At 40.9% G+C, this 23,548-nt stretch overlaps 1 protein-coding gene across 20 annotated transcripts in view; it reads left to right on the top strand.

Annotated features, from left to right (window-relative positions):
* The window catches only part of LOC147027055 (uncharacterized), a 138,559-nt gene extending 118,077 nt beyond the window's left edge, over nucleotides 1–20,482 (top strand). For 17 of the 20 annotated variants that reach the window (XM_085883180.1, XM_085883179.1, XM_085883181.1 and 14 more), the window contains 3 exons: nucleotides 1,649–1,735; nucleotides 8,210–8,248; nucleotides 18,053–20,482. In XM_085883180.1, coding sequence (XP_085739306.1) covers nucleotides 1,649–1,735; nucleotides 8,210–8,248; nucleotides 18,053–18,082 — 156 coding nt within the window. In that variant the 3' untranslated portion in view covers nucleotides 18,083–20,482. Of the gene's footprint in view, nucleotides 1–1,648; nucleotides 1,736–8,209; nucleotides 8,249–17,207 lie in introns of all 20 variants that reach the window. The other 3 variants (XM_085883168.1, XM_085883178.1, XM_085883175.1) reach the window with 3 other exon arrangements.
* The last annotated feature ends 3,066 nt before the right edge of the window (nucleotides 20,483–23,548 follow it).

The raw sequence follows: 23,548 nt of genomic DNA on the forward strand, positions 1-23,548 counted from the left end.
ACACAGATCTAGTTAAAAACATGAATCAGTTGTTAAATTTAAGTTGTTACCACTTCAATGATAAACCAATCACTTGCACTTGGTTCGGCGTTTGGGTCACCATCCTAATTGTTACAGTCGTGAGGATGCACAAGATGGAAAATGGTGGTGGTGGTGGTGGTGGGGCTGGTGGGGAAGGGGGTAGTGGTGGTTGGTCGATTTTTTTTTATCCCTAAATGAAACATTTCAACATAATTTGACTAAATTTTGGTACCTTAATGATTTTTATTTTGGCAAAGCACTTGTTTTTGTCTTCTCATTTGCTGCCCCCACTAATTTACATAAACTTTTCCATTGTCTTGCCGTAATTTTGGAAATCTTGAATGACCATAATGAAATTATCAATGACACCAGGGACTTACAGCTGTGTCTGTTCTTATAGGCCACTAACCCACCTATAAAAGAAGAAAAATAAATGTAATTGGGACACAACACATCCCACAGACTTTGCAGGTCACACACTTACAGAAGGACACATCCACATTCCAACTACCTCACCCCTCTCCTCACTGATCATTCTCCTCTCCTTCACCCTTTTACTTCCCTCATCTCCCTCCACTCCTTATCTCTCGAATGTTCTCCTTGTATTCCAATTCTCTCCTCACCCACCCTCCCCCTCCCACAACCTTTCTCACATCTGTTCTGCCCCATTCCATCTCGCTGTTGACACTTTCACCTCCTCTTCAACCCCTTTATTTGTCCTCGCACTTGGCACATATATATGTATATATATATATATATATATATATATATATATATATATATATATATATATTTATATATATATATATATATATATATATATATATATATATATATATATATATGTATCTTCGTCATGTTTGAAGACCATCCCTCCGTTCAAACGCCAAACCATCAAACATTTGTCCTCGTGACATTTGGAAGTGGTTTTGTTTCCGAATTTTTTTCCAATTTGGTGTCACTGCACATTTTGAACCATACCTTGTTTTTAATCACCCTGCCATTGTGTATATAAAGTGTGCGGACATTGATTGTAGCACTCTATCTGAACGAACACACCCTTCTGCAACATATGTATCAAGATATTGCAATTATTTCTTTTTTTGAGATTAAGAAAGTACAGCAAAAGGATGAGTGTCAATGAAAGTGTTCAGTTTTTGGATGAGTGTTCGGTTTTGTCCCATCAGCTTTTTTGTGGTGCTAAAGTTTGTGTGCTCTCTTTTCATGCTCATCGGGCAAATTTTGCTTTCCAGCTGGCATTTCTACTTTGTCTGTTTTTACCACTCACTGGTGCTCTTAACGCGCTCTGGAGGCACTTCCATCGTGTATTTTGTGCACAGGGATCTACACCACCACATGTTCCCTCTTTTCACAGCTCTGGCTCCTCTCTGCTTTGCTACCCCCCACTCTTCTCTTCACAATGAACTCTGAAATAGTCTTCTTTTCCTCCCACATATTTGTTGTTTTTAAATATTTAAATTGTCCATTTCTATTTTGTGCCTTACAGTCACTGTTTTCCTCTTTGTTTTTATTTTGCTTTGCTCCTCATCCTCTCCATGTTCTCAAAGCAATTCCTCCATGCACCTCCTCTCCATGGGATCTACTGATGTGCTCGTTGCCTTTACAGGGTGTGAGGGGCAACCGTGGTCGAAAGGGTCCCAAAGGTGCTAAGGGGGAGCAGGGTGCTCCAGGATTAGATGCACCTTGTCCGTTGGTATGTCTTCCTTTGCTCCTCCCCCATCCGCTCTTTATGTCCGGCCATGTGAACCCAAAATATGCTTGCCAGGATGGAGTTCGGGGTCTCTGCTCTCTTGTGTCCGAATCCCAGTTCCTTACGCTCTCTCTTGGCCGGTGGAGAGAGTGGAAGGGCGAGGGAGAGGGAATTGCTAATGAAACCCTTGCTGTGATGCTCAGGGCATGCGGGGTGTCAGAGGGGAGAAGGGGGATCCAGGAATTCCAGGACTGGACGGCATAGATGCACCCTGTGCATTGGTACAGTATTCCTGCCACTCAGGCTGCTTGACCCCAACCCTCTCACTCAGTCCTCTCTCAGCATGCTCCTCAAATAATCACCCCAGCCTTCTCACTCATATAACTATCAGCGATACCTTCAAATCTTAACTGTGACTGCTGCATTACCTTCTCCTTCACCTTAGAACATTTCCTTTCTTCCTTCTTATAACCTTTTCCTTTGCACCTTTCTCTTTTCTCACCTTTATGTGCTTTTCTTTCTTCTTTCTTCTGCTCCACTCTTTTCCATTTTCTCTGTTCCCTTTCTCTGCTTTCACTTGAATTGCTCCCTTCATCCAATACATTATGCTCAAGCATGCATCACACCATTGGGCAACAGCATGCTCCCTGTACCCTTGCATGTTGTACCCTTACATCTTGCACACTTGCATGTTGCACCCTTGCATCTTGCACACTTGCATGTTGCACCCTTGCATCTTGCACACTTGCATGTTGCACCCTTGCATCTTGCACACTTGCATGTTGCACCCTTGCATCTTGCACACTTGCATGTTGCACCCTTGCATCTTGCACACTTGCATGTTGCACCCTTGCATCTTGCACACTTGCATGCTGCACCCTTGCATCTTGCATCCTTGCCTTTGGCACTTTTACATTTTGCATCCCTGCATCCTTGGATTGTGCATCCTTGCATCGTGCATCCCTGCACACATGCCTATTGACAAGGTCACTCGTCGACTGCTGGCTGTGCAGGGATTTTACTCTAGATAGGGTGCATTAAAAATGTACGTATATATTTGCATCCTGCATGCTGTCCTCTTCAAATACCTCAATCATAAAAGGGTCCCAAAGCTGCTGAAAATGGGAAAGCTTTCATTGCCCAAAATCATTGCAATTCCATTTTTAGCAAAGGGTTCGGTCTCCTAAAGTTTGTAGTACATTTGATTTGTAGAGGTATTTTTAACTGAAATTGCGAAGCTGCTCATGTTGGCTGATAATACATCATTTACATGTATTATTTTATCTTCTGCACTTGTTGGAGGAGGTATTGATGTTTTTTTTTTTAATACCAAATCAATGTCATACACTGTGAAGTTATGAATATCCGAACACTTTCAGAGCCAAAATCATTCCTCTGAAATCATTTACTCATTACTGGACCTGTCCATTCTTAAACTAATGGCATTGAAAAGTTTACAACAAGGAATAACCGACCACAAAAAAACATTAACTTACGAGTAAACAGGTGTTCCCTTCACCTGCATCACTGTGATGTTCGGATTTTGATAGCTCTGTTTCTTGCCAGTTCAGGTTACATTCAAAGCGATCAATCTTTGTTCATTGCAGACACTTGTCCTGACAGTTATGCCAACTGGTGGTGAGAGTAAACAAATAAAATTAGATAATGCGTAGTTGTAACTACTGTTTATCCAAAAAGAATCTTTTTTGTGATAAACATGTACTGTTTATACAAAGTGGCTCTGCATTTCCTGGAAATGCAACAGTTGACAAAGTTTTACAAGTATTTGTGAGCTCAGTGTAATAAAATACTACCTGGGTTGAAGTCTATCGAATCAAATAAATAAACTGTGTTGGCATACTCTACGGACCTTTTTTGATAGTTTTTCAATTTTTGGCACTGTTTGTATTTTTCTGGAAGATGTTACTCAACAATAAGCATCTAAATTAACTCAGTGTAAAAAAAAAAAGAAGGAAAGATTTTAAAGTCCATCCTTCATGATTTATCGTCAGTGTTGTTTGGGAAATTTTTTTTTCTGCATTGAGCAACGGATTGGCCCGCACTTTTGTGTATCTGTGTTCGGTCAATAACCTGCTTGATCTTGTTATTTCAACATCGCTGTCGTCATAGAATGGTATCATCAGCATCATTATACTTCTAGTTACTGTATAACCTATCCCACGTCACTTTAACATTGTTATATTCATGATTAACGACATAATCAATTTAATACCTTGTCATGTGACACTGACATTTTTTGCATCCATTTATACTCTGAGGATTGCTGTGGTGTGGGGTTTTAAAGCCTGTATCCTAACAGCGAACCCAGGGATGTTAACGAAATTATATTGACGAAGGCAAATACAACAGAAAGGGAGTAGTGTGTGTGTGTGTATGTGTGAGTGTGTGTGTGTGTGTGTGTGTGTGTGTATATATATATATATATATATATATATATATATATATATATATATATATATATATATATATATATATATATATATATATATATATATATATATATATATATATATATATATATATATTGGACTGGATAAAAGCATGCATTTCTCTGAGGTTAAAAAAAAAATCCCATTTATGTCCACATTTCTTCATTGTAAATATCTTCCACTGTCCAATCTTCTTAGATGCAAGCCTATTTATCAATAATCTTTAAACCAGAACGGCACTTGGTGGAGCGCATACCTCCGCCAGCCTGAACAGGTTATGTTTTGTATCCCACTTATAGGTGGGATCTACATCCGTACCTTCACCATAAATCTACTTGGCTTGTTCTTGTCATCCACCCAGCGCATCCACCAAGTTTTGCCATAATCCATCCACAACTTTTTGCAATATCATGTTATATATCATTTTGGGCCCCTATCTCAATGGTGAGGAATCATTAAAAAAAAAAAAAATTCTCGAATCCGGATCTGGATCTTCACTAAAATCAAACCATTTCATCCTTGTTTTCGTCTGAATCTGGAACCAAATTTGATTTCAATCTGGAACCAAATTTCGTCTGAATCTGTCCACAACCTTTTGAGATATTCTGCTCACAAACAGACAGGGATGAAAACTAAACCTGCATCCACCTTCGGTGGCAGAGGTTACTATACTGTCATGAAAGCAATGCTTTAATCATTAATGTGCTACATTGCCCTTTGCAACCATATAATTATCAAGAGACTATTGTCTCTTATAGCTCTACATGTTCCCCTGATGATATTTTATGCTTTAAAAAAAATTAATAAATAGATAATAGCAAGAAAATGCTGTTGGTGTTAGGCAATGTTGCATTTGGTAATTCATTATATAAATGTACAAAATATTATGTGAAATGGCTTATCTTATTCAACAAATAATTCATTTTCTGTTGAAAGCTTATTAGTCATACAATATATAAGGCAGAATGTCTCAACTTGCTGTTTGCCTACAAATCTTGCATAACCAACCCATTCAACTCTGTCCCCATCTCGTACCCTCACTTCCACTGTCTTATTGGACTTAGTGTCCCTCTCACTCAAGAAAATCGATGGTAAAAGTGGTTGAAAAGGGTCCCAGTTGGCAATAGTGTCCATGTTCTCAAATCTTGCTCTGTTGCTCTTGCTTTTGCTCTCTCTGCATTCTTCGGCTAGCTGTCCCTACCCTTTGGCCACCTTGGGTCTGCCTGGAAAAGTCAGCAAAATTAATTTCACCCATCCACAATGAGATTGCAAAAACAGGTCCGAACTAGAGACTGATAAGCCTACTCCCAATTATAAGGAAAGTCAGAGAATCCATCCATCATTGCTGCTGATGTTAGTCTTTCCTTCTGTCAAACACCCTGATTATTTAGATTTTGTCCCATTCACTCAATTCTGAACATGCTGCTTTTTCTCCCTCAGTAATGGTGGAATACCGTAAATCTTAAACAAAAGGTCAAGACTATCTCCCTGGACAGACCCCGGGCATTTGATACAGTCGAGCATCCTCTTCTGCTTGCCAAGCTTGCTGCCTGTGGAATACCAGGCCGTCTTCATCCGTCGCTTTCTGACTTCCTCCACTCACATAGTCAGCACTTTACTTTTAATGGAACCCTCTTCTCTTCTCTCCCAATGGAGCCTGGAGTGCTCTCAAGCAGTATATTGGACCCAGTCATGTTCCTATGTTAACAACCTCTCCTTTGCTCGAGAAAGCCCTCTCTTTCTTTTGAAGGTAAACTCCGCATTGTATTGCACCATCCCACTGATGAGAATACAGCAGCTGCATCATTCTCAGCCAATCTGGAATTGATTAGTTGTTCATCTGATTAAAAAAAAAAGCATGCCTATAAATCCTTGAAAATCCCAGTCTCACCCTATCACTTCAGAAGGATCATCACATAATTTTTATTTCTTATTTCTGGTCAGCTAGTGAAAGAGGTTCAGTCTCTTGAACTTCTAGGTCTCACCATCAGCCATTATCTCTCCTGGACTGATATCAAGAGCCATTCACAGACTGCGCATCCTCCGTCAATCCAAGTCGTTCCTGAAAAAAAAAAATTAACCACTCACAACTTACAAGGCCTTTGTCAATAGCGAAAGGAGTACTGCTTTCCACTATGGGCTGGAGCCCCAGCATCACATCTCTCTCCTGGATTCTCTAGAATCTAAATCTCTCAACAAGGCCTGTTTATGTCAAATCGGAGACAGTTGGATTTTTGTTTTTCACTCAAATTCCGTGTTTTTTTTTTTTGTTTTTTTTTTTTGTTTTTAAAGCACCTCTCCTTTGGTCTAGCTCCCTGTGCTTTATCAGGCCTTGGCCACTCCCCAGCTCCTCCAGGATGCACATATTCTTCCAGTAACCCCTCCTGGTTCAACTCCCAAAATCTAGGCTTAACTCCCACCTCCACTCTTTTGTTACAATTTTCTCCTGTTTGTGGAACGGCCTTCCTGAGATGGAGATGGAATAATTGCACTCTTTCCTCCAGGACTTTAAGCAAGCAGTGTGCCACCATCTGATATTGTTTCCCATCCCTACTCACAATATTTTCCACCCCATCAACTCTACCTAACTCTAGTGTGTGCGCGTGCATGCGTGCTTGTGCGTGCGTCTCCCCTGTATGTTTGTGAAATCCTTTGCTTATTGTGTACATCTGTGGCCCCAATTTGGGTGCACTACCTTTTTACTTCTGCCACCGAAGGTGGGTAGAGGTTTTGTTTTCACCCATTTCTATATGTTGTTTGGCTGTGAACATGACATCTCAAAAGTTATGGATGGATTCAGATGAAACTTGGTGGACAGGTTGGTTGTCTGAAAAGGAAGAATTTATTTGATTTTGGTGAAAGTCCAAATGCATATCTGGATACAATAATTTTTTAATTTTTGGAAGTGATTCTTCACCGTCGAGAGATGGGGCCAAAAAGGAAATATAAAATGATATTTCAACAAGTTGTGGATGAGTTGGTTAAGTGACAAGAACAAGTCAGTGTTTTATTTTTAAGTTTTATTTTTATTTCACCAATTTTGGTTAAGTTCCGGATCCAGATCTGGTCTGTCGGTGGGATTCAAAATGTAAACTATTCAGCCTGGAGGAGGTATGTGCTTTCCCGTGTGCCGTTCTAGTTACCTTTTGTCACCTCGCTCTTCCATGAACCTCAAATTTGTATACAAAAGACAAATGTGTGCAGTAAGACTCAGTTAAACTCGATGGAGGCTTCCAAACGAAATTAGTGCATATCTACCATGTTTTGTGGAAAACACCCTGAAATATACATCGCAGAGTTTGAATTACCAAAGTTTAACTGTCTAATCAATCATTATAGATGGAGCTTTCTGTTTTAGAGTGTGGCGCCCCATCAGGAAGATAATGAAGTCTCACCCAACGGGTTTATAATCTTTTACAAAGATTGCCTCTGCATTAAGTATGCCAATTAAATGTTCAGGACAAGACACCAGATGTGATACTCTCAAATTTTTTTTACAGTTATGGCTATTTTAAATGCTCTTATGTGCTGTTTCAGTCAAATCTAGATATCCAGCTTCTGGAAAGAAAGCAAGAATAGCTCACTGTAACAACATACAGCAACATTTGAAAACCTCTAAAGAGAGCAAAATACAGTACTTAATTTCTCATTATTTATAAATCATACAGCATAGGTGTTACTGTGTATATATATATATATATATATATATATATATATATATATATATATATGTATGTATATATATATGTATATATATATATATATGTATGTATATATATATATATATATATATATATATATATATATATATATATATATATATATATATATATATATATATATATCAATTTAATTTATGTTGCACAATTACACGACTCATTAAAGACAGCCAAAATATGAGTTTGGTGGGTTTTCCCCACACCATTTCCCTGGGTTCAGCAGGCATAATTCACCAATAATCTTTGTCTTTGCATCATCGTCTTCCCATGTCTCACTCATGCACTGTGTCCCTGTCCCTTTGACCCAGGGCTCTGATGGTCTTCCACTGCCTGGCTGCTGGCAGAAGGTGAGTCCCAATGGCTTCTCTTTAACCTTTTTTGTATGTATAACAAATGGTGAAGAGCCTTGTGGAGATTATTGCAAAGCCAAGTTCAATTAAATGAATATTTTTACCATGTATATAACCTTTACATAAGATATGATGGCATCTGTGACACCGCTTGTGTTATTTTTGCTTTTTAATCTGTATTAAATTATTTAAATTAAAGAGTTTTAATCTTTATGTTTTGAAGCATTAGTCAGAGTGCAGATACATTTTCTTTTAAAATAAAAATAAAAGAGAAAATTTATGCTTTCAAAAAAACCAAAAGAGTTTTGTTGAACGTTATACTCTTTGTGCACAAAACATATGACTAGTAGATGAGACAGGTGGCAGAGGGTAGAACCCAACACACCGACAGTGGGAAGTGGGACAACACATGGATGTGATGAAATGATAAAGCAGGAGGACAAAGAAGAAAGAAAGAATAATATCAACCTACAATTGGTTGTGGAGATGAAGGGCAGTGTGAATGAGGATAGAAAATATCACTGTTAGGGATGATGCACTGCCAACTTGAAGCTCTGGAAGGGAGAGTGTGATTGAACTGGTTCAGGAAGGAGGTTGCACAAGCAGAAGAAGATACGAACAAAGGAGTGGAGGTGGCATTGAGCCTGTATTTTTAGAGTTTCACAAGTTGAACATCAGGCCCGGCCAGTCCCTTTGTGGGCCAAATAGCATTCCCAGGCTGATCCCACAAGTAGGTGGGAGTAATCAGAGCTGTCAAAGAAGTAATAGTAATAGATATACGGATACATGATTAGGAAGAGACATTGTTCCTTACTAAATGTATATACAAGTGGATATATATATATATATATATATATATATATATATATATATATTTATTTATTAATATATATATATATATATATATATATATTTATTAATATATATATATATTTATCTACATATACATATACATATATACATACACACACACACACACACACACTCAGTGTACAAAGCATTAGGAACACCTGCTCTTTCCATGAAATAGACTGATCAGGTGAATCCAGGTGAAAGCTATGATCCCTTATTGATTGCACCTGTTAAATCCACTTCAATCAGTGTAGATGAAGGGGAGGAGATGGGTTAAAGAAGAATTTTTAAGCCTTGAGATGATTGAGATATGGATTATGCATGTGTGCCATTCAGAGGGCGAATGGGCAAGACAAAAGATTGAAGTACCTTTGAACGGTGTATGGTAGTAGGTGTCAGGCGCACCAGTTTAAGTGTGTCAATAACTCCAATGCTGCTGGGTTTTTCACGCTCAACAGTTTCCCATGTGTATCAAGAATGGTCCACCACCAAAAGGACATCCAGCCAATGGCAGGCCAGTGGTCAATCATGGCTCATCGATTAAAGAGGCCAAAGGAGACTGACACGAATTGTGCAGAGCAACAGACGGGTGACAGGTAGTCAACTGACATTCCAGTACAACATTTGTGCTGAAAGTCCATCAAAGATTGCACAACTCATCGCACCTTGACATGAATGGTGTTTGGCAGCCGAAGACTGTACGTAGTTCCATTTCTTTCAGCAAAAAAACAAGAACCTGTGGTTACAGTGGGCTAATGAACAAAAACAATGGACACTGGAGGATTGGAAAAAACATTGCCTGGTCTGATGAATCCCGGTTGCTGCTGTTTCACGCTGATTGGAGGACTAGGGTATGGAGAAAAACACATCAGTACATGCATCTCTCATGCCGTGTGTCAACATTGCAGGCTGGTGGTGGTGGTGTGATGGTGTAGGGTGTGTTTTCATGGCACACATTGGGCCTCTTGATAAAAGTGGAGCAACATTTGAATATCACAGGATATCTGAACATCATTGCCAATCAGGTGCATCCCTTCATTGCAGCAGTGTGTCCATCTGCGAATGGATTTCTTCAGCAGAATAATGTCCAATGCCTCAAGGCTAGGATTGCCCAGGAATGGTTCCACAAACAGGATCATGAATTCACGTTACTGCAGTGGCTTGCCCAGTCATCAGATCTCAATCAAACTGAGCATCTGTGAGATGAGATGGAACAAGCTATTTGGAGTAGACATCCCCTCCAAGCCAACGTGACACAACTGTGGGAAGCATTGGAGTCAACATGGGCCGACATCCCTGTGGAACGCTTTCAACACCTTGTAGAGTCCATGCCCCGACAAATTGAGGCTGTTCTGAGGGCAATAGGGAGTGCAACTCAATATTAAGGCCCGGTCACACCTTGACGTTTTAGCCAACGCATGCCGATTTTTGAATTTTTTTTCTAAAACGCTGGCACACGTTGAATACGTTATGGGTAAGTTTTGATAACATTGAGAGCACGCTGAAAAACACTGCCATACGTCGTTGTACGTTGGCTTTAAACGTTGTACTTTTCGGTTGTCCTCAAATTTTTTCATGCTTGAAATTTCGCGACGTATGCCGGCGTATGACTCACACGTTCCGCTACGCTGGCCACAAGTTGTATGCTGGTCTGCGATCGTTGACAGACGTCAACACATGCTACTTGTAAGTTAATCATAAGTTGAGACACGCCGAGGTAATGTTTAGCGTACCCGAAACTTATTTCTAACCTATGATTAACGTGTTGTTGGCACGTTACACGATCGTTGCCACACGTCGACAGACGTTACTTTTAAGTTACTCATAGGCTGAAAGACGTCGGTATAATGGATCGTCCTTGTGTCAGCGTCCACGGCCACGGCCAGGACACTTATTTGCAGCATTCTTCAAACTTTTCTATGGCATGACGAGGATGTTCACACTTCGATGTCTAGCTTGGCTATGATTCCAATTGTCCATCGGCAGCGTCTATTTAAAATAGTCAAGTTTGAGCGTTTTAACACGTTCAGAAGAAATGCTTCAAATTTCCAAACCCCAGCGTCAAAAAACAAAGGCGAGTGACAGCAATTTAAATCGTTCATTGTAAACAATGAAAATAGCTGAGTGGTACCGTTTAAAAGTCGTTGAGTGTAAAAAAAATCCAATTGTTGAGCGCAAGCGTCTACTTTCAATAGTGGAGATGCAGCCATTTAAATCGTTGAGTTTATCATTTAAATCGTTAAACGCAAGGACGATCCATCATAACCCACACCCTCCCCCTCACACTCACCTACTACTGCCAACATGAACAAACTACTACTAATACTAATACTAATACTGATACTGATACTGTTACTGCTGACATGGACATCGACTCAAAAAGGACTCGAAAACATTGTTGGGTTCCCCTTTTATGAACACCATTTTTATATACCAATTCCCAAAATCGCTGGGAACACGTCTTTATATGGCAGTTGTAAGCTAGAAACACGTTCATTTATTTTTTTTTGTCGACCGGAAGACGTCATTGGAATACGTCTACATATGTCGATGTGTGTTGGGACTACGTAAAGAATTGGTTCAAAGCACGTCAAACATAAGTTAGAAATAAGTTTCGCGTAAAAAAGACATTACCGCGACGTGTTTCGACTTATGAGTAGCTTATAAGTAGCCTTTGTGGACGTGTGTAAGCGTCCACATATCGTGTGTAAAACTTATCCCCATCGCATGCGGAACGTGTGTCATACGCCGAGTACGTCGTAAAATTTTGAACATGTTTAAAATTTCTTAACGTACTCTACTTACTACGACGTATGATAGCGTACTTTAGCGTTCTACTCACGTATACCAAACTTACTCATACCGTATTTGACGTGTCCCAACGTTTTAGACACATTTTTCTTAGGTCGGCATACGCTGGCAAGATCGCCAAGGTGTGACCGCGATGTTGACACTTCCATTTCTACGGCAGTTATGATTCTAATCGTTGTGCGTCAGCCTTTTAATAGGCTACGTCACGACCTCGTCGGCGATGCGTGCAACGTGCTATGCCTAAGTTAGACTATCGTTGGGCATCGGTTGTGTAGGCTGACAACAGGTTCAGCATTCGTTGGTATAAGTTATTTATAACACAACGAAACGTTCTGTGTAGTTACCAATGCGTTATACATAAGACCAAGTCGCTTTGAATACGTCCGAATCTTTAAAAAAAAAACATCAAAAGTTCAACATAAGCCAGCGTTTTAGATACATTTTAATACGTTGCCATCGCTGGCTAAAACATCAAGGTGTGACCGGGCCTTTAGGATGGTGTTCATAATGTTTTTGTACACTGAGTATGTAAACACACCAGGACCCCGACATTCGCGGGGGATACATTTTGGAAAAACCCCCCGTGAATGTTGAAAGCACGAATGTGGGGGCATTGTTCAATGGGAAATGGGGGGATGGGTTCTGGGGATTTCCCAACCCGTTAAAATTCGCAAATGTCAGGGTAAAATCCACGAATGTCAGGGTAAAATCTGCGAGTGTCAGGGTAAAATCCGCGAGTGTCAGGGTAAAATCCACGAGTGTCAGGGTAAAATCCGCGAATGTCAGGGTAAAATCCGCAAATGTCAGGGTAAAATCTGCGAGTGTCAGGGTAAAATCCGCGAATGTCAGGGTAAAATCTGCAAGTGTCAGAGTAAAATCCGCGAATGTCAGGGTAAAATCCACGAATGTCAGGGTAAAGTCCGCGAGTGTCAGGGTAAAATCCGCGAGTGTCAGAGTAAAATCCGCGAATGTCAGGGTAAAATCCGCGAGTGTCAGGGTAAAACCCGCGAATGTCAGGGTAGAATCCGCGAGTGTCAGGGTAAAATCCGCGAGTGTCAGAATAAAATTCGCGAATGTCAGGGTAAAATCCACGAATGTCAGGGTAAAGTCCGCGAGTGTCAGGGTAAAGTCCGCGAGTGTCAGGGTAAAATCCGCGAGTGTCACGGTAAAACCCGCGAATGTCAGCGTAAAATCCGCGAATGTCAGGGTAAAATCCGCGAGTGTCAGGGTAAAATCCGCGAGTGTCAGGGTAAAATCTGCAAGTGTCAGAGTAAAATCCGCGAATGTCAGCGTAAAATCCACGAATGTCAGGGTAAAGTCCACGAGTGTCAGAGTAAAATCCGCGAATGTCAGGGTAAAACCCGCGAATGTCAGGGTAAAATCCGTGAATGTCAGGGTAAAATCTGCGAGTGTCAGGGTAAAATCTGTGAGTGTCAGGGTAAAATCTGTGGGTGTCAGGGTAAAATCTGCGAGTGTCAGGGTGAAATCTGCGAGTGTGGGGGTGAAATCTGCGAGTGTGGGGGTGAAATCTGCGAGTGTTTTGCCATTGTTACGATGGAGACAAGGGGGATAACGGTATCAGTTCACGGCTGTTCCTGGTTCATGAAAAAGGCCGCAAATGGTGACACCACCAAAATCGGGGAATTGGTACAATGGGGACAAGGTGCTAATTACACAAATAATAATTGCTGCTAATTACACGAAGAGATATGCTGAACGTTTCCATTCTTTCACTCACAGGACATCGTGTCTTTCCTATCTGCAGGTAGATTATGCTGAGTGTTTTTAAAATGTAACAGCTCAGATGGTGCTGCTTGTCGCAAGATGGTGATTTACACTGAGATGCACTGAATGTTTCCATTGTGTAATGTCCATATGTGGAGACCTGGTAATTACTGGATACATCAATAGATGCCGTTAGTGTTTTCATTCTGTAAGTAACTCACGGGGGATGGCGTCGCTGGGAATGACGTGTTACATTGGTGAGACATCCCGCAAAACTGTGTTTATGCTGCGAAACGATGTTTATCCCACAAAGCAACAATACAGTACGCATGTTTAAAGCCGAGAATACCGTGAATACGTGGGGCAATTTCCTGCGAACGTAGGAGCATGTCGCAAATTATCAACCGCTAATTTGCGGAACCCGCAATTGTCGGGGTCCAGGTGTATATCTAATATATAAAGCTGAGTTTGTGTCTGTGGGTCCTAAGCGCTTCCCATTCTACAGTCTATGTGGCCCAGAAATCCCCACCATCATTTTCTCTTCACGTAGCTCAGATTGTTTTAAAGGCCTCATGTACATTTGAGGACTGAACAACGCATCTTCTATCATTAAATGAAGATACCGTTTTGAGGAAAAAAAGTAACATTTTGATTCCAACTCAAACGAGGTAATACATGTTTTGTCCGCACCGATCGTGACAGCTGTCTAATATACACAGCCTAATGAAGGTACGTTAATTCTCATGTTATGCAGAGGAAAGAAAATAGTGTAGAAATAGACATCAAACGCAGTTACTTTCTGTTTGCGAGACAGTGACGTGTTGCTAATATCTCAATGTTTGCTTTCCAGAATTTGCATTGACAGTGACAAGTAAAAAATATCCCGTGTTTGCTTCCGTGCAAAGCATGAAAACGACGTCCCTACGAATGACGTCATCACGCTGCGACGTCTGCAATCGCATGTGCGCTTATGATTGGAACCTTTTTTATATAACAAACTAAAACTCATGGTAAAATGATATGATAGAGGATTGAAAGTTTATTTGCTGATTACTTTGAAAGGGAGAAGAAGAAGAATAGGTTAAGTAGAGTAGGAAATTTCATGCAAATATGGCAGTTTCGTGTGAAGTGTCTCACTGTTGTCTCATCTCATCTATAAAGCTGAGTTCGTGTGTGTGTGTGTGTGTGTGTGTGTGTGTGTGTGTGTGTGTGTGTGTGTGTGTGTGTGTGTGTGTGTGTGTGTGTGTGTGTGTGTGTGTGTGTGTGTCTGAACAGGTACGTTTTCATTGCAACGAAAACACTCATGATTAATATTTAAAGTGTTTAATTTTAAAAGGTCCTTTTGTCGGTGTTTTATATGGACTGGATGCTGCTGAGATGTCCAGTGGTGTGTTGTTACTAAGCAGCTAGCTAACGGTTGCCAAGCCAGCCGTTCCTTATCAACGGTTTCTCACGGAGTGCTTGCTTGAGTGCTTAAGCCACTTGGTAAGCGCTCTACAAGAAACTTGGTAACTGAACACACCCCAGATTCATGACATGGCGATGAGGATAAATATCTATAGCATCATTATTTTCAGCCATATCGATGAATTCGTCCCTCAAGTAGTGGGGTGGGAGGAAGCAGGGGAAGGGGTGGTGGTGGAAAGAGAGACCCGACGTTGCCTGACAATGCCGGGTACCCCTGCATGGCCAGAGTATGTGGACACCTGCTCATCCAACATCTCATTCCAAAATCATGGGCATTAATATGGAGTTGGTCCTCCATTTGCTGCTATAACAGTCCCCACTCTTCTGGGAAGGCTTTCCACGAGATGTTGGAACATTGCTGTGGGGATTTGCTTCCATTCAGCCACAAGAGCATTAGTGAGGTCAGCACTGATGTTGGGCGATTCGATGTGGCTCACAGTCGGTATTACAATTCATCCCAATGGTGTTCGATGGGTTTGAGGTCAGGGCTCTGCTCAGGCCAGTCAAGTTCTTCCACACTGATCTTGACAAACCATTTCTGTATGGACTTCGGTTTGTGCATGGGGGCATTGTCATGCTGAAACAGGAAAGGGCCTTCCCCAAACTGCTGCCATAAAGTAGGAAGCACAGAATTGTCTACAATGTCATTGTCTGCTGTCGCATTTAAATTTCCCTTCACTGGAACTAAGGGGCCGAGCCCAAACCATGAAAACAGTCCCAGCCAAATATTCCTCATCCACCAAACTTCACAGTTGGCACTATGAATTTGGGCAGGTAACGTTCTCCTGACATCCACCAAACCCAGATTCGTCCATCGGACTGCCAGATGGTGAAGCGTGATTCATCACTCCAGAGAACTCGTTCCCACTGCTCCAGAGACCAAGGGCGGTGAACTGTACACCACTCCAGCCGACACTTGGCATTGCGCACGGTGATCTTAGGCTTGTGTGTGGCTGCTTAGCCATGGAAACCCATTTCATGAAGCTCTCGGCGAACAGTGCTTGTGCTGACGTTGCTTCCAGAGTCAGTTTGGAACTCAGTAGTGAGTGTTGCAACTGACAGACAATTTTTCTGCGCTCCGTACTTCAGCACTCGGCGGTCCCATTCTGTGAGCTTGTGTGGCCTACCACTTCAGGAGTGAGCTGTTGTTGCTCCTAGATGTTTCCACTTCACAATAACAGCTCTTGCAGTTGACCAGGCCAGCTCAACCAGGGCAGAAATTTGATGAACTGACTTGTTGGAAAGGTGGCATCCTATGACAGTGCCACATTGAAAGGCACTGAGCTTTGAAAGCAACAGCCATGCAATTGAAATCTCCATAGGCAAACTCTGTTGAAATCTCTGTTGAAAGTCACAGCCATGCAATCTCATAGACAAACATGAGCAGTAGAATTGGCCATAGCCCATGAGTAAAAACACTTAGAGTATTTATTTCACGGCCATAAACGCGGGTTTGAAATTTGTATAATGATGATTGGAATGATTCCTAGAATATGGAGATTTTTGCTTTGAGCGGCCTCACGCGTTTATTTTAAATTCAATTTGAATTCTGTTTTCACTTTCCGTAGTCACTAAGGTTGATTAACACTCAGTTGCATCAAGTTTTGTATCCGAGCTGACCGTCAAACCCGCTCGGGTGTATTATTATTATTTAGATAGATTTGTGTGGCAATATGAATATGTTTTCATCACAATATGAATGTTTTCATCACAATATGAATGCGTTTTTATCAATCAAAATTAGCCATGAGGTAAAAAAAATTAAGATTAGGTGAAAACATTACATTTATTTAAGAAGAAGAAGCCATTAGGTCAAAAACAACTCCCCCTGATATATAAATACTGTCAGAGTGGCGACCCATCCAATATTGTAACCCAAGTCAAAAACTGCTTTGGCAGAAAAGATGCTCAATATAGAGGATGAGATGAGATGAGATGACGATGATGATGATGATGATATTTAAAGTTATTTATTGAATGATTCAGAACCTTGGCTTTGCTATAACCTCTTTGGCTGCTCAACCATCAAACTTGCATGTGTGAACTAAATCTCTTCTTCCTCTCAATATCTTTGCCCCTTCCCACTTTTGTGTGTTTGCAGTGATACGCATGCATTAAATGCATCCAACTTGGGACTGCTGTACATAGGATATAAATACTATATTTTGTACTGAACGGTAATTTTGTACAATGTGTTGAGGTTTTTTTTTTGGAAAACTTGTCTTATTTTTACATTTTTGTACTATGCTTTGTAAACAGGCTAAGAATTAATTTATACATCTACCTGCAGTATTTGCATACACCTACACCTGTCTGAGCAGCTCGAGGGAAACGGCATTAGGTTGGAAAACCAGTAACGGAGGTTTTCTTGTCTGTACAACTGATTAAAACCAGTGAAACGACCGAGCTAGTGGCCTCACTGGACTCAAACGCTGAAAATCCTATTGTTAAAATATGTTACAGTTATTATTCACAACCATAAGTTGTTTTGATTCCAAAGTGCCAACTTATTATGAAATCCAGACATTGATTGACAGTGGGTACATTTTGGGATTTATTTGCGCAGTATCTAACGTGCTGTTGTTATTTTGTTTGAAATTCATTCCAAATTAAACTATTTTTCTTAACTTTGATGTTCTAGTTTTATTCAGAGTCAGTATATTCCATTTTACCTGCAACATTTGTTTATATTATTTTATTTATTTCTGACAGACCCTTCATAGGTCTCCTTAGGCACATGTATCTAACAGTCATGAAACCACTTTTAATGGGAGACATTCTTGGATAGTGCGCTTATAACAGTGCATGACAGTTTGCTGTGAAAAACCCCAAACTAGCACTCAAGATCTTACAAATTCACATGATGCATGCCAGACAAATTGTCCTTTAAAGATCCCCCACTCCTCTTCCTCACTGATACCTCTCATGAATCCTGGGTGCGAAAAGGGCCAAACGCCATGGATGACAGCAAAGTGAAGAGTTGATGGAGAAGCTGGATGATTGGTTTGAGTACCCTCAAGCAAAACGTGTGTGGATCTGGGTAGAAGGTGTCCAGAATACCAAGGAATGCAAGATGATTCCAAAGAACCTGAGGTGTGCTCAGGGTGACCTCTTGATACTACCCAAACCACACACAAGCAGCGTGTTGTACACATGCTGGAAAGACTGAAAAGGAGAGAGCGGAGAAGAAAGTCTTTAATGATGTGTTGAGTGTAATAATCACACAGGCTTGTGTCGGTGTACATGATAGGGATTATGACAAGCTTTTCAAAAATGGGGTGAAAGCTTTGACACACGTTTAGTTTAACCTTCACTCCATACTATACCAATTACTAGATTTGTATGCATTTTAAGCATTGTAACGATGTGAAGGCAAGACGTTCCAACCCGCCTCTGTACGGTTACTTGCCAGATTGATACCATAATGGGCCTTACCCCCTCTCCACTATTCTGTTGGTCGAGCTTGTCTAACTCTTTACACGATTAAAGGAGCTCTAATTGTGATCGTCTGCCTCCTGCCTGACACTCGTTTTATGTACAAAATGTCAGGACATTTACGCCTTATTCCCGGTTACGCCTCAACACCCAGCGTTGTTTAATGTTTATAAAGCTATTTTAAAGCGTTATTTACCAACTATTATACTTGGTTAATAGTCATTCCTTGCCTTTGATGTAAAGCTGGATCCCGTGTGCCATTTATATCTTGTATTATGCTTGTAGATACACCACCCATACTCTACACAATCTTATAGTTTTGGGGCCATATACAAAGTACATGACTATTTCGACAGTTTTTTTTTGACACCCCCCCCCTCACCCCTGTGATGCTTGATGTGCTTCGCCGAACCCACATTGTAAAAAAATGTGACTTGATGAATGAGAGCACGGTCAACTTTTTTTTCTTTCGATCGGCTTCCATTCTGCAAGTTTCTTTATTTATCGGTAGGATCTGACAGCTCAGTTACTGATTTAGTGTTGCCCTTCAGCTCCCTCCAAATCTTACAAACTCGCAGTTAAACCTCCAGTTTTCCTTTTTCAGAGATACCCACTCGTAGTCTCGAATAAATGATTTAAACAGCGCATCTGGCAATTTTGGATGAATTGAAGTGAAAGATCGGCCCGTCTAAATTGACACATCCTGTCAGGGTAGAGGGGAAATTCAAGATGGCTGTACCTGAGAAGAAGATGCCATGACATGACTGATTCTTACAACCTTCTCCCCCCCCCTCCCGTGACGCCCAGCTTAACAACTCCTTCCCCAATCCCCCCAAGTGTCACATTCATTTGTGTATGGTCCCTTTAACTATATGGCACAACTTTCAGGATTTCATCAACTTTCACTTTCAGGATTCATTGTGCATAAATATTCGCTCAATTAAGCTGGATTTTTACTTGATCTCAACAACTAGAATCTGTGCAAGTGCCTATTGCCGTTAGCGTGATGACGGATTAGTGTGTTCTTTGGACCACTAACCGAGATATACCACTTTACATCCACACTTTGCTCATTGGTTGTTAAAAGCCACATTCTTTCTTTGCAATTGAGACCGACTTATTTATTTATTCTCGAGTGCTTCAATTGATGCATTTCATTTGCTACCTACCACAGGATGTTGTACATATTTATTTCCTTATGGTGTTTTTATACGTCGGCAATTAGGAACCTATGCAAAAAAAAAGTGCTTTATTTTGTTGAGCAATTTGTTGAAAACATGTTCCGTTTGGCCCCAATTAATTTTATTCGCAATTCTTGTTTGTAAATAACCATGGAACTTTGCACCAAACGATGTATATGGTGAAAGGACACCGTGTTGTAACAAAACCGCAACAACGTACTGAGCAGTTACTTCACATCCAATAATGTACCTGGATGTTGCACCCTCATTTAACCATCTCGAATAGACACAGTTACAAGATGGCTGGAACTATTTCAATTGATTGCTCAAGGTTCATGGCCATTTGAAGCTTGGTGTCACCTGTGCAGTATGACATCACTTCTTAAGAAATGTCAAATGAAGCTTTGTAATCATCACTTTCCTTTGTTCATATTGCCTCTGATATTTTTAACCATTTTATAATTGGCTTTCTTCAGCATATACAAACTGTGCAAAGGAAAATCATCCGATTAATTTTTGATGCTTGATATTCGTATGAACTAGATGAAGAAAGGCTTTTCATTATTTGTTTAAAATATGACATGTTTAACAACAACTGACACCACAGACATGCTTGTTGCAGAGTTTTGGAACTTTTCCTGCACCGACACCTTTATCTGATGCAAACAGTTAAAATAAACCAAAATGACTTTGTACTGGTTGTGCATTACATGCAAGCTCAAATATGATGTATTTTCTAAATAAACACATTTATAATCAGTCTTTGTTTCTTTGCTTCAGTTAAACAAACGGATTCTGCCAGAAACAAAGGGGACATGTTATGGTCCCCGTGGCCCGATTGATCGTCTCGCTGTGATTCTGTCCGAGGAATGGTCAAGCGGTTACACTTTTGCAATTATGATTCCAAAATTAATTCCGTGGCAGTAAACAGCCTAATTGATGGTGACATGTGCAGACCAATGAGATTGGAGATTTGAACCAGACTAATAATACAAACTTTCTTCAACTACAAGTGTACTACAATCTCAATAATAAACGATACCCACTGGAATCGGTAAATCAGCTCAAGTCAGTAAATCAACAAACAATATTGGAGTTCGATTTTATCAACTGAAAGTTAATCAATATATGCTAACCACCGTGGGGAGCAAAGTGAAGCTGATGTTTTGGGTTTGAGCCCTTCGTTGGAGCAAGAGAGGATGTAAGCCGCTTAGGAACCGAGGCAAAAAAAACAAACAAGTGCTTTATTTTGTCGAGTAATTTGTTGAAAACATGTTCTGTTTGGCCCCAATCAGGTCCAGAAGTGAGTTTCGGTATCTTGAAAGTCACCAAAACGCTTTGTCACTGCACGAGAAAATGCACCAAAAATGGTGCGCATCCACTCTCTGGGTAGGCAAATGTATGGGAGGTAATTTGGGCAGCGATACTCAACGCCAAGGCTCAGAGACCGCCGTGCAGCTTCTTGCGTCAATCACCCTCACAAATGCCACTGCTTTGCAGAATGGTGCCGTCTCTTTCCCCTGATGGCTCGACACGAGGCTTTTAGGTTGGTCCCACACAATTCAGCCAAAAGTCAAAGTCCGGCGTCTTGCTCCTCCACACGAGCCAACTCACCTCGGCACGGACACAAGAATCGTGCGGTCTTCTTCACCGCGTCGAGGGGAAGCCAACAGGAGTGCCCTTCTCTTTCAACCACCAATCCTGCTGTCTCACTCGCTTCTGTCTCTTCTTTCTACTCGTGTTCCGACCACTGATTCTATCCTAAACTACAAAACAGTATGACCTTTCCTCTCCTGCAATGAGCGGCTTCCCCCGTTTTCTTCTGAAACACCTTTTCTTCCTCTTACTAATGTTATGCTCATTAATCATCCACTCCAGGGGCGTAGTTCGAAATTATCCTTAATCCCTATCTAATTAACACAGCCCACTCCTCGTGTGGTGACATGCAACACTTATGCTCACAGTTTCCCTACTTAATTTACTTCGTGATGTCTCCTGCATATCCATGGACCAAGCAACTCTATACGATCCTTTCTTTCCTTTGAAATTCCTCCGTCTACCCCCCAAACATAAGTGTTGTCATCGTGCACCGTCCATCCGTCCGTCTGTCTGTCTCCTTTTTCGAACTCTCCGCCCAAATCGCTGGGCCAATCCGGCTGAAATTTGGCAGCAACGTTTCTCTCCGGACTGGTAACAGGAATTGCAAAGCTCAGTCTGGTCACATGACTTTAAGTCAATCAAAATGGCTGACTTAGTAAATTTCTCGTTAATATTTGGAAAATCGTGTAAATTCCTTCCAAAATCTTCTTCTCGAGACTAACCAGTCAGAATGCCACCAAATTTTGGTTGCAACATTAGGCCAGGGTCAGGATGTTAAATTGTCAGTCATTCCAATCATGTGACCAGAAGTGTGTCAAAATGGCCGACTTGTTCAATTTTTGGGAAAATCACAAATTCCTTCAAAAAATCTTCTTCTCCAGACCCACCAGTCAGAATGATACTAAATTTGGGTTGCAACATTAGGACAGAGTCCTGATGTTAAATTGTGGACGCCATGCCGATCACATGACTAGAAGTGTCTCAAAATGGTGGACTTAGGAAATGTTTGGGAAAATCCTGTAAATTCCTTCAAAAACACTTCTCTCCAGACTCACCAGTCAGAATGGTATCAAATTTGGATTCCAAAATTAGGTCAGGGCCCAGATAAGCTACAGGTCCAGTGGTTCTACTTTTCACACCCCTTGACTGTTGTCACATTTTGTTGTGTTACAGCCTGAATTTAAAATGATTAAATATAAATTTTGTATCACCAATCCACACAAAATACCACATAATGACAGTGAAAACATGTTTTTGGAAATTTTTATACATTAATTAAAAATGAAAATCAGAAATATCTTGTATGAATAAGTATGCAACCCCTTTGTTATGACAACCCAAATTGAGCTCAGCTTCATCAAATTTCCTTTCATCATCGTTGAGATGTCTCTATAACTTGATTGGAGTCCACCTGTGGTCAATCCATTTGATTGAACATTATTGAGAAAGAAACGCACCTTTCTATACAAGGTCACACAGTTGAAAGTGCATGTGTGAGCTGAAACTCTACTATGAAGTCCAAGGAACTGTCCTGTCTGTTCTATCCGAGACAGAATTGTGAAGGGTATAAAACAATTTTTGGAGTGTTGAATGTTCCCAAGAGCACAGTGAGCTCCATCATTAGGGAATGGAAAGAATATGGAACTACCCAGACTCTTCTGAGAGCTGGCTGTCTGACAAAACTGAGAAACTGGGCAAGAAGGACCTTGGTCAGGGAAGTGACTAAGAACTCAATGACCACTCTGACAGAACTACAGAGTTCCTTGGCTGAGATGGGAAAACCCACTGGAAGGACAGCAATCTCTGCAGCACTTCACAAATCTCGGCTTTATGGGAGAGTGGCCAGACGGAAGCCATTCCTGAGAAAAGATACATCACAGCACACCTGGGGTTTGCAAAAAGGCACGTGAAAGACTCTGAGAACATGAGGTAAAAGATTCTGTGGTCTGATGAGATGAAAATTTAAATGTATGGCCTGAATGCAAAGCGCTATGTCTGGCTGAAACCAAGTACAGTTCATCATCCATCTCACACCATCCCTCCCATGAAGCATGGTGGTGGCAGCATCATGCTATTGGGATGCTTTGCAGTAGCAGGGACTGGGAGACTTATAAGGATAACGGGAAAAATGAATGCCATGAAATGCAGGCCAATCATTGAGGGGAACCTGCTTCAGAGTGCAAAAGACCTTGGACTGCAGCAAAGCTTTATGTTCCAACAGAACAAT

This window comes from Eptatretus burgeri, chromosome 5 (genome assembly GCF_056783735.1).
Source record: "Eptatretus burgeri isolate ZD-2024b chromosome 5, Ebu_testis_v1, whole genome shotgun sequence".
Classification (NCBI taxonomy): domain Eukaryota; kingdom Metazoa; phylum Chordata; class Myxini; order Myxiniformes; family Myxinidae; genus Eptatretus; species Eptatretus burgeri.